We start from the raw sequence: 12,827 nt of genomic DNA on the forward strand, positions 1-12,827 counted from the left end.
TACATGTGGTGGTCTGACCACCTTCTATATTTTCATATCTGAATTTCTCTCTCTCAGGTAAGCTGGCTTCTGAGATTCAGTGGATTTTCCCCAACCTCTTAAGAACCATAGTAAGCTAGTTGAGGGCTTATTTATTTAATCCATTTAAATTAAATTTTATTCTCAACTCATTTGATGCCTTCACTGCTGTATCACTCAACTGCACTGCTCAATAAATGCTAATCTGCATACAAATGTTCCCAGAGGTTATCTGATGAAGAACTCTGAGTTTATTATTTGCCTAAAGAATTATAGCAGCATGGCTCCTTGTACACAGCATTGCATGTAATGCTTGTTACAAATGTACCCTTTCTAACTCGGAGCTGATAAATCAAAATACTGCATGATTAATAGGCATCCTAAGTGATTCTGATGCAGATGGTTAGTCTACATTTTGAAAAAACACTTGACCTAAAGTTTTGACCTGCATGCTCTTCCCTGCACTTTGTTCTGACATCCTAATACTTAGGGTCAAATTAAAAGAAAATTATTATAACGAATAGAATTAGAGACTACATTCTAAAAGTTTAATATAATTAGATTTAGAGTATTTTTGTCTAGCATATATAAGTAAATTAGACTATGTATTTCAAATACTGTAATTGATATACTTTTTACAAATTTATGTTTTTAAAAAATATTTACATACACAAAATAATTGCCTTTCCTAATCATCAATAAGAAGATAAGCAGAAATATTAATGGTTTAAGTGTACTCCTAAGTGATTTTGAGCTATTTCTTTGAAAAATCACAGAATCAGTCACTCTTGCTTTTAAGTCATTCCTCTGTCCACCTTCAACGGTCTATGATGGCATCAATTTTGTTTAAGAACTAATTCAATATTTCATTGTAGATCTGCATTCTCACTCATACTGTTCTTTCTAGAATTACAGCTTGCTTTTACAGGACTTTAATTTCAATGATCATTAGCACCAAGGCAATAGAAGGGTGTCTCCTAAAGCAGCGGTCTCCAACCTTTTTGGCACCATGTACTGGTGCTCTTATGAGAATCTAATGCCTGATAACCTAAAATGGAGTTGGGGCAGTGATGCTAGTGCTGGGGAGCAGCTGCAAATACAGATGAAGTTTTGCTCATTAGCCTGCTGCTCACCTCCTACTGTATGGTTCCTAAGAGGCCGGTTATGATCTGTGGCTGGGGGATTGCTCTAAAGGACAATTTCTTAAATTTCTCTGCTATCAGAGGCTATTTGGGAGGAAGAAAGACACCAGAAATGATTTCTTGAATATTCATGTTTTTCTTAATATCAGCTTTTTGAATAGTCATTAATTCCTTAATAGGAATTTTAAGTATTTGGCTTCCCTTAAGTCTCTGGAAGGCCAAAAGAGGCCAACGACACTTACTGAAAGAACCTAATACATAAGTTTAAATTACCAAATTTTCATTTTTTTTTTTCTCAAATAGTGACATGTTGCATTCTATCACAAAATGTTTCCAGAGGCAGAAGCAGGAAACGAAGACTGCTTTTTTTTCCAGTTTTCATGAAATGATAGGAAAAAAATGAATCTTTTGTTGTTGTTGTTATTAGGGTTATTTCCAAACTCACCAACTAAAAACGAATTTCAACTTCTTCTCAATGAATTTAAATAAATAGCTAAATCTAAAAAACAAAGTACCAGCTAATGGAACATTGAGTATCTTCAGATGTATAATGTAATATGTTAAAAACATCAAATGATAATTCCATTAATCATGATTCTTTCTTTATGAATACATACTAAAGAATAAGATAACAGAAGTATAAAGAGTCCTAGGAATTCTGAGTCTATTATAATCTTATTATTTATGAAATAAAAGTTTTTGTTTTCTTCACGTCAAAGAAATATAATCTTACCTGTACACTCCCATTACTAAAGTACCAGGTCCAGTTTAAAGGGAAACAATCTTGACATTTACATATCAAGACAGTTGAATCCCCCACATAAGTGATCAATGGTTTGTTTTTTCCATGAAGTTCAGGGACTAAGAAAAATTTAGAGAAATGTATATTACTGAAAGATTTTGAATAGGGGGGATGTATTCAAGTTCAACACAATTTTTTCTTTCATTTTCTCATTAATTATGATTTTATATAGTTTTAGTTCTATATAAAATGAAACTACTTTGTAGTAGTTAGGATGTATAGTACTAACAATAATAGTAGTAGATAGCTCAATATAATTATTGGTAAAGTAAAGTTAGAAGAATGATCATCTGTTATTGAGCCTAATAACAACACAAGTATTGTAATAAACTGTTACTTGCTTTGGATAAGAAAGAAACTTTATATTTCAAGACTATTTCTTCCCACCTAAGTTATTTTAAAACAATTTTTTTCAAAGTTTTACCTTAGATGGCATTTGAGTGGAGACAAAATTTTCAAGATATAAATTCTTTAGTTGATACAGATTAATAAAAGCCATTAAAGAGTTGGAGAAGTAGGAACATGAGAAAGGAACATAGGAAAATTAATAGAAAAACAATAAGAATGAAAATGAGATTAAAAAAGTTTCATGTGGTTTCGTAAAAAAAGAAATTCATTATAATAAAATTACTAAGAAGGTTTTGAAGCAGATACCATTAGTAACAGAATAAAAATGAGGTCTGAATTTAGAAAAATTAGGTTTTAAGGATGTGAATAACTTAGTCAATAAATTAAAACATAAAGAACATAAGCAACATAAAAAAAACAACAACCAATAGCTTTCATAGTGAAACCAGTTCCTTTATATTGTCCTCAAAGTATATACTGTAGAAGGTATAGTTACATCGGAGATGTAGACCGATCAACAAAGATTACTTTTCATTTTTCTCTTTTACTAATTTTAGCAGGTTTCGTGTTTTGTGTTGTGTTTTGTTTATCATTTGTTGTTGATTGGTTTACCAACAGAGAGAGAATGTATGAAATTATGTCTAAATTTTGAATACTATGCTGACAAATTTTATAGATATTGTTTGATATTCACTTCTTATCCTCTTTTTAGATTTTATTATTGGTAAGATCAGAGTGGAGAATGGAAAGATCAATTTTAATTACCATAATTAGGTTTCTAGATTAAATATATTTTCCAGGTGCTCTTGGCTTTTTACTACCTGAAGATAATTAGGCATTGACTGGATGTATGAATTATAAAGATGAAGAAGTAGAAAATAATTGGTAATAGCTAAAAAAAGAAGTCTTACTTGTATAACCACCAGAGAAGTGGTAAAATAGAGTTGGAGGATAGTATTTTGTTATGGGTTCTGTCTTTAGATGATTACTGTTACAATGACGAATGTGAGAAGTCCTTTTTCCTTATTGTCTAAAGTAGGCCTCAATATAATTACACCTATCACTCTCTCCTTCATCAGGACTGCTGACCAACAGAGTGTTGAATGAGGCCCTGCTAATAATAGAGAGATGCAAGTAAGAGGAAGGTATGTCACCCACAAAAGCATAAATGCTTCAAGTGATCATAAGAAGGATGACAGAGCAATCTATGTCAGTGGTTCTCATACTTTCCAAAACCAAGAGAGCATGTTTTGATGAAACTGAATGGCCCACAAATTTATATTAGCCAAAGATGTGAATCACCAATTTATAATCGCCCCATTGATAGTTTATGAAAACCTAGTAAGGTACCACGAGGGTGCTCCTGAAGGAAGAGAGAGATGAGTACATGTGACCAGCTTGACTAAAGCCATCCAGCCAGAAGAAATTGGTGAGCTGACCTTGCCAGAAGGTATTCTGAGCACTCCTTTTGAGAGGCTACTAGTGCCACATACTCACTATTGGTCACCATTAGGCTGAGAGACATTAAGGGACAAGTGGTTAATATGTGTCCACTTCAAAAGTCAGGTCATGAGTGTTTGAGAGACATCATGGTGTGACAATGATGTAACAAAGATAAGATTTGGGTCCAAGAAATATTTGAATTAGAAATACAGCTTTAGTGTTACTAGTACTGAGTACAAAGGTAGGTTATACCTATCCTATAGTGTTGCTGGGATTAAGTATGAGAACATAATACACAGACACTGTATTATGAACACCAAAAACATTCAAACTTTTGTTGTGATCATGTACTGATACTAATTTTCTTAACTGAGTCATTTGTAATGCTCATGGCTTTTCTACATAGTGGTCATTAGCCAGCTTACTAGGATAGGTTCTCTTGTCACATACAAGAATGACTGGGCCAACTGGCCATGTGGAACCATGAAATAGAAGAAATGGAACCTAGATAAAAAAGAGAGCTGGAAATCCATCTGAATTCATCTCAGAACTCTAAGAATGTGTAAAAACAACCCCAAACGAGGAAAAGGCTCCAAACTGAGTTCTTTGTAGACCACTTAACTCATTTGAGAAAGGAGATTAAAAGATAAAAAAATGATGAAAAATAGATGAATTCATAGGAGACAAGGCCCAGAAGAATGAAGAAATAGTAGCTTTGAGATGCTGGTGATGGCACCAATCTATCCTTTAAACCACTTCTCAGTGAAGCTGTAAAACAATTTCTACTACTTAAAACACACATTCACATGATTGACTAAAACAGTTGAATAAGATTTTTTTTTGTCTTAAGGATTACAATTTAAGTATAAATTAGAAAATTTTAAATCAGGGTGCCTAATTACTGCTCCTTACCATAACAAGAAATAAAATTGGTTAAAAACATAAAAAGAAAATTTCGTTTTCAGATATATGTAATATATGGAACAGAAAGAATACATGAAATAATAACTTTATATAGTATCCTGAAACCTCAGAATAAAAAGGAAATGGCCCACTCACCACATACTGGTTTTAACAAGAAAACCAGTAAATACAGCAAATAATACTTTGACACAAGAGCTAAAGAGCGAGCCCTCTCTCCCCTCTTCCTCCCCACCATCCTGACTTCAATCCTGATCCAGAAAAAAACGTCATGTAATCTCCAGGTCTTGTGAGTAAGTAATATATCTGTATCTTTGCAGAGTTCCATGATTGCTGAAGGACATCTTGCAGTCACAATAAGAACCACAAAGGCTGGGCCAGCTACAACATTGATCATGGATAGGCTAACACCAGTACAAAACACTCTCACACAAGTGTTCTGCCCCGTTAGGTGAAGCTACTTTTGTTTGGTTCAGTTTCCCCAGTCTGCAGCTACTCCTTCAGGGCTCATTTATAGATCCAGATAACACTCTAATGGAGGAAAATAAGCAATATAAGAAAATTGGAAGCAACTCCAGGATCCAAGAGAATGAGTTGACTCTCTGTCCTGATATTAATATAACAACTGTATTTTATAAACAAGATGATAAGTTTAAATGTTAAAATGTTAAAGGTCTAAATTGGGCTGAACCATGATATATTTTATTCTGTTTTGTTTTTCTTATGATAGAGCCAGTTTCCTCACTAGACATTGGAAGTGGTGGTAACAGAAGGCTGGGCAGTTGTCCCTGGTGACTTACGTCCCTAATGACCTCAATATAAATTCCCTCCTCTCATTCAACCCTCCAGTTTTCCAGTCCTAGAGAGGATTGTCCTAGATTAGTCATGCTGCAGGGCACTGATTGGGCCCCATTTTCTAGGAATGGGAATTTGGAAGTATAAATAACCCTTCATGTTCATCATGATGTTTTTTTCTGGATCAGGAGGGTCTACCTTCCTGTCTAGAGTAGTAACTACCAAATTGAGCTTAGACTGTGAAGGAATAGATAACTCTGTTTTGTTTAGTAAGACCTAATTAAGGAAAAAGATGCTATCTATGTGGTCAAACCTCCCAAGGGTTTCAGCAAGATTTGTGGCCAAAGCTGGCCAATAATAATAATAAATATTACTTTGCTTTGGTGTCTCCTTTTTGTGTATATTTCCATATTGGAGATTTTGTTGTGAGGAAGAATGATTGGACCAAGTGAGAACGAAGTTATTCTTGGGTCTCCTGACAAAGCACTGCAATACCACTTTCTGATCACACTTCATTCCAATATACCCAACACCTAGTGTAGTCATATTATTAAATGAAGTATGAGAATACAGAAGCACCTGAGAGATAAAGTCCCATTTGGAAAGGTCAACCACACTTTAGGCCGCAACTAAAGACCTGCAGAATAAGCAGAGATCTGAGCATGGCTAAAATAGGAATTCTTTTCTCAAGCCACAAGGTTCCTTCCAGACCTCAGATGGAGCAGAGCCACACCTGAGTACCACCTGGAGAGGTACGACTTGTACATATTTGGCACTGCATTTTTAACAATGCAGCTGTGATGCAGTTACTCCTAGAGCCAAGCTAGTCTCGCCTTAACACAAACTCTGCCTTGAAGGCAGACTCCGAGACTGGTTGCGTCACGCACTAGTCCAGGGCACAGTGTCTGTTTTCCCAGTCTGTTGATCTCCCAGGTGTCTATCCTATTTCTCAATCTCAGCATACGTCTTCCTGGAAATAAATTAGGGTCGTGCGTTAGCAGGAAAATATGTGTTGAAATATGATCGAAATACTGAAATTTACTCACAAGACTAAGACTCAAAAGTGGATGAGAAGCAACATTTTGGCGGAAAACATGACAGAAGATAGATAAACTCTTCCTCAGTAAGCCTCTAAGAGGCAAAGGCCTGGGAAGCATAACGGCTGGCTGAAAGGGATTTTTTAAGAAAATCTTGGGTATTTTTTGAGATTTGGGTGAGGGACACATTGCCACACTATTAAACCATCTCAATTAAATGTTAAAATCAGGGAATAGACGGCAGATAACCGTGACAATGAAAGTGATGCCAGAAAGAAACAAAACCAAATTCTATTTCCTTTTCATTTCTCTCTCTCTCTTTTTTTTTTTTTTTTTTACTATCCCTTAGATTAATGGCCAAGATGACATTAACCACTGCTCTGCTATTCTTAATATGGCAGTGTCGATCTAAATTATAAAATGTACTATGTTCAGGGAACATAAATTTGTTTGACCTGCTCCAGAGGTCACAGTTCTGGGCTGCTGCTTATGTTTGGAAATATTTATGACTAGGAGGATAGTGATATAGTATTCTAATGTGTCCTGTTGACCTTTTGGAACTTTGCATAAAGTAGGCCACATGAGAGCCTTAGAATTGGAAGAACCCACTTTTGAAGATGATAAAATTGCTGATTCAGACTAGCGTCTAGGAAAATGGTGTCTAGGATCTAGCCAATGAAAGTGAAAATTTTGTGGAGTTGTAAGATTGGAGATTTCTATCTGCATATCCACAGGCTAGAAAAAATCAGCTTGTGTGACTTTTGGCTAAGGGATATTTACATATTTCCAAATTAGAGAAAAGATTCTTCCATATTGTCAAAGACAGCTAACTTCAACACAGTTTTGAAGCTGAAGTTCTAACTGATTCTATTATGCTACATTTCCATATTTTGACTCCTTGGGTACTTCACAGTAAAGACAGATGGCTGGGCCAAGTAGCTTGGTACTGTCAAAATCTCACCATGATTTCCCAAAAGTTCCATGTCCTATTATTTGTCCTTTATCAACCAAATTTCTGCATCTTTCTGCTAAGAGATTTTAACAAATAGTGAAGTTTTCACCAACTACCTCAGAATATCACTCCCCTCCCACTACCAAGAAACATTGTAGAACATCACTCATCTTTCTTGTGTGAAAAGTAACACCAACATATTACACAGTTGCAAGCTTCCAGTGACTTTTGCTATCTTTCCTGTCACTGGCATCAACAACCAAACACACAAAGTCAGCAGGATTTTTTGCATCGTACTAATCAGTGATGTGGATGCCCTTTAACAATCTTGTAATAATAAATCAACCAGTTCCCATAAAAGCCGAAGCAGAAACTTTGCTGATGAATTGTTCTAAGAACTCAATCTCACGCACTATAGTTGACGCATGTAGTCAATACCAGAATTTTTTTTTTTTTTTTTGGCTCAACTTAAAATAGAGGATAAAACAGACTTTTCATCCACACTAAACTGTAGTGCTGCTTAGGGAAAAATAATCCTTCTTCTTAGGAAAAACCATAAGCAACCCACATAGAGAAAGAGTATGATAGAATATTGATTAAAATGTATACCATTTTATAAGGCTTACAGCTCTAGTTATATAACTGTAATATGTTTTCTCCATATGCCAAACATCTTTAAATTGTAATCAAATGAAGTTATTTTTCCAAACAATATTCAATTTAGATTAATTACAGAGAATTATTTTCTTACCAAAAAAAGATCTAGAAGGGCCCAACTTATTAATTTTATAAATATCTTTAAAATATAGTACATACTTAAAAGTTACATTAATGTTAAGTGGGCATTAAAAACTGATAAACTGAACCAAACTGCTTCAAGAAAACTATAAAAAGAAAAAAAAAGTAAATATTCAGTGGTTCTTTGCATTTGATTTCACATGTAGGTGTTCCTGACACCAGTTAGCATCAGCCTAGTTATCTCAAAATAGATACGAAAGAAGGAAGCCTTCTCCAAGACTGCCCGATATTAAGTTTATTGGTATATTGAAAAGTAAAATGCTCCTGTTAATGTTCACATTAGAAGAATGATCATTTCCAAATAATAGTTTAAGTAATTTATTATAAGAGAGCTAATAAGAATAATGTAATTTAATCAATATTTAAACTTTAAAAAGGCATAACTAGTACATATTTCTAGAAAACAGCCATTTAGAAGGAGAGAAAAAGCAATTTTAAAGTTGAATCCCCTGAAACCACATTAAGCATCTAGATTTGCTGAGTATTTCCTTAAGACCTATAGGCCTTCCTTAGATAGTTAAAGGACACTTGATAAAATGTTTACTAGGATTGTGTATGTGTGTGTGTACACACATGTGTGTGCATATGTTTACTATCTTTTTAGCTCACTGGGAAGGAAGGAAAGAAGAAAAAGAGGGAGGGATTGGAGTAGGGATGAGAAGAGGAGGAGGAAGAGGAGAAAGGAAGGGGTGGGGAAGGGAGAGAGAGAGGGGAAGAGAAAGAGGAAAAGAAACGAAAAGAAAAAAGAAAAAAGGAAAGAAGGAAAGGAATAAAAGGAAAGAAATGTATAGTATATCTATCCTTCACTAAGTTAAATTAGGCAAATGGAGGAAAGAAAGTTAAGAGAGAATGCATATGATCAGAATAACCAGAGGATGATAATAGTTTCTGCCTCTGCACAGACAAAATTACATAAACACAAGAATTACATTTACCGAGAAGGAACATTTACAAAACTACATGAAGGAAATGAATCTGTGAGTGTAGAGGGAATATAGGGAAGGATATAGGAGCAAATCGTCTTAAACCATGGCAATGATGAAGCAGGCCATTCTGCTACTGACGGGGTCTTGGGGACAGTATCCATATTTTTTGCCAGAGCAGCTAGCTAGAGTTCACAATTTTTAAGAAAAGTAGAAAATGATTTCTCATGTACTCTGGGAAAGTACTGTGAAGCAAAGCCCAAAACATTTAATATGGCAACAGACCACATTTCCCAAATACCAGCATGGACACTGTGTTTCACTTATCTATCACAGAATATGGGTTTTTCATGAAGGTAATTATCTAACTTGAATGACTAGTCTTTATTATGAGATTGAGACCTTTAAAGTTTTGGTTTAATGATTTTAAGAGTAAAATACTTTGATTTCTTTTGTTGTTGTTCACACAAAGGAGAGCTATGGATTATATTCTGGGGTTTGTCCTTACTTGATGAGATCAAAAGCAATCTTTTGTGCATCTCCATATTATTTTTAAGTTTTATATATCCCTAAAACCCCAAGTCCTGGAGCCACTGACACAGTCTAGGAATGCAATAACTATTCTCACAGTCTAGGAATGCAATAACTCAGACAACTAGAGGACTATTATAAAAGCTCTGAGTTTAGAGGGATAGATGATACAAACATACATACATATATACCTACATAGAAGAAACTGCTATGATTTGCAAGTAACATGGCAGCCTGGTCTTTCAAACTAAATTCTGTGTTTTAGACTAGGGAAGGGAGGCAAGAGTGGGAGTTGATTGGGAAATACAAATTCTACCACTGAGAAGACACTAGAAAATATTTTTTTCTAAGTTGCCACTTATGATTCAATGGAAAACATATCGTTTTCTTTCAACTGCATTATGTCTACTATTATAAAAATAATTTTAAAATTTGGAGATTTAGAATTCTAAGAATAGAATGCTGAAGTTACTAGTATCAGTTATTAGTACTGACCTTTGAAATTAAATGTTCCCCTTTGTTCCTTTTCCTCTTGAAAGAAACAAGAATAACTTCCCATTTGTTTGCTATTAATGATGGTGAACCTAAAAATAATTTAAGTTATTAATATAGGCTTAGTTCTCAAAACTGTTAATGAATTAATAGAAATTTAAAAATAGAAAAAAATCTGTAAATATACAAATTAAAATATTAGCATAACATTCAAGTGACAGCAAAAAAAAAAAAAAAAGAATGCCAGTCAGCAAAAATATTTAGAATTTAACTAGTAACTTCATCTAGCCATACAGGTATACTCACACGTATTGGGTATACAGGATGCTTCCAGTTGCGTTGATGAGATAATTAGTCTCAAGTAGTTCATCACCTTTTCTCCAAGTCACATTTACTGAATTCAGATCCCCAAATGTTGTGAACTGGCATGTGAGTTCTATATTAGAAGGTCTTTGCAAAGTGATATTTTTTTCCACTGGAACACTGGAATGTTCTATTAGGCACAATATTAAAAAAAAAAAAAAAGATGTTAAAGTTACCCTTAGGGGAAATACAAAATATAAAACAGTTTAAATCATCAACAATAACATTCTACTGACAGTTTCTTAATGTAACATTCCTTTCAAGAATTATTTCTCTGTCAACATAGATTTGGTTTCCTTTATTATTTATTCTCTTTCATAGGCACAGATAAAGTCTTGTTAAAACACTAACAGAATCACAAAAGCCTCAGTCTGTGATCTTAATCTCAAAATATCTAGCTGACAAGAATATAGGGGAAAGAGAACCGTATAAAGTAGTGCCATATGCTCTGACAGTGTAGGAAACAGTACAACCGTAAAAACAAACAAACAAAAACTAGGGAGAGAATGGAGTGACTGTTTTAACTCCTTTCAGTAATCACATTGGTAGTTATTAACAAGAATGATTTGTGTAAAATGTGGGTTTGTATGAGTCTTCTTACTACTTAAGAACTTGGAGGAATTGGGTAAAGATACAGATCTAAGACAAAAGAATTTTAAATAAACACCCTGTAGTATTAAATTTTCACTGAACTTGAAATACCAGTACAAAGCCATGAGGTGGTATATCTATATATAACTATATATAAGTATATAGAGATATAAATATCTCACTTATGAAGGATACATAAAGCCAACTTTTTTTATTTTGAACAGTGGTAAACAAAAAAAATATCAAGCAAGTACACTGCTCTCCCTATACTAAATGTACTACTGGTAACCAAATAATAGAGAAGGAAAACCTTCACTTTATAGAATTTTGGCAAATGAGTGAACAAATGTAATGCAATGATGTTGCAACCTCTAATGAATCATGGATTTAGGCATTTTGCATCAATTGCTACAATCATCTCAAAAATGATGTGTGTCTCTCGAGGAGGAACACCCCACTACCTAGGAAGTGATCTGGTATTAAAGGGGCAGGAAGTCCTGAAACTGACTAAGTCCCTAAATCCAATTACTAGGAAATGCAGAGGAAAGGGAAAACATGTTAAAACTACACCCCATGAAAGTGATCAACAAAATCCAGATTGTGAGAAAAACGCTATAAAATAAATGATCTGGTTTTTTTTTTCAACAGATTAATTAGAAAAGAGAGATAAGTCTAGAAATGCTGATGCATTAAAAACATGCCTTTAAAAAAAAAAAGTAAAAGTAAAGTATAATATTGAGAATGTACATCTGGGTAATAAAATAATTTTTAAAAGCAAGGAAGGGACTATATAAAAATCAGCATAGTGATGGTTACTCTTAAGGGGAAGGAAAGGGTTGTGTTCAGGAAAGGGGACTACACTGAATAAACACATTTCTCAATCTTGTGCTCGACAGTATGGCATTAAAATTAGAATGCAGAGCCAAAATATACAAAGGGGAAAAGAGAACTTAAATAAAATAGCATCATTTTTAATTACCTTTAAAACTTTATAAAAATGCTTCCTTAAGCAAAGACCAGATACAAAGTTTGCAAACAGTTAAGTACAACTAGAGTGAAGTGTTTTGTGAGCACATGCTTGAAATAACTGCTCATGTGATTGCAAAATTACTGAATTCAATTTTATGCTCAAAAAGAAAGAAGAAGAAGAAAAATACCTTAGGTATAGTAAGACCTTAACAAGATTCAATTATATAGGGAAATTGAGTCAGTAAAACTAAAAGGATTTACACGCTTTGTCATATTTTCTGAGCATCTGCTACATGCCAGAAATAACACTAGGTATAATAGTTACAGGAGAAAATGTTTCAAGATTTACTACATTTGGTCCTGAGCTTGTTTTTTTTTATAAATTCACTTTTAGCTCTTAAAAAAAAAAAAGTACCCTTAAAAAAGGTAGTCCTATCTCTCTGTCAAAGAAATTTGCTTCATTGGTCAATTTCATGAAGGAGTTCTCTACACACAGTCTTCTCTTCACCCACATTCTCATTTCAATGTAGCATACTCTAGTATTTTACCAACCACATTACAGAAAGTGCTTCCTCTTAGGTTAAAAGTTGCCTAATTGTTTAACCTGACAACCTCTTTCCAGAGCTCGTGTTTTATTTGATGTCTCCAAAATATAAGATACTGCCAGATACTACCTACTTCTTGAAATTCTCTTTACTTTTC

General features: G+C 34.0%; 1 protein-coding gene across 1 annotated transcript in view; it reads right to left on the bottom strand.

Moving 5' to 3' along the window:
• EMB (embigin) overlaps positions 1-12,827 on the bottom strand; it is a 62,953-nt gene that overhangs the window by 41,268 nt on the left and 8,858 nt on the right. The window contains exons 3-5 of the mRNA XM_025047218.1: positions 10,509-10,695; positions 10,206-10,294; positions 1,894-2,021 (exon numbers count right to left, since the gene is read on the bottom strand). Of these exons, the coding sequence (XP_024902986.1) occupies positions 1,894-2,021; positions 10,206-10,294; positions 10,509-10,695 (404 nt within the window). The remainder of the gene's footprint in view (positions 1-1,893; positions 2,022-10,205; positions 10,295-10,508; positions 10,696-12,827) is intronic.

Source organism: Pteropus alecto, unplaced genomic scaffold, assembly GCF_000325575.1.
Source record: "Pteropus alecto unplaced genomic scaffold, ASM32557v1 scaffold73, whole genome shotgun sequence".
Lineage (NCBI taxonomy): Eukaryota > Metazoa > Chordata > Mammalia > Chiroptera > Pteropodidae > Pteropus > Pteropus alecto.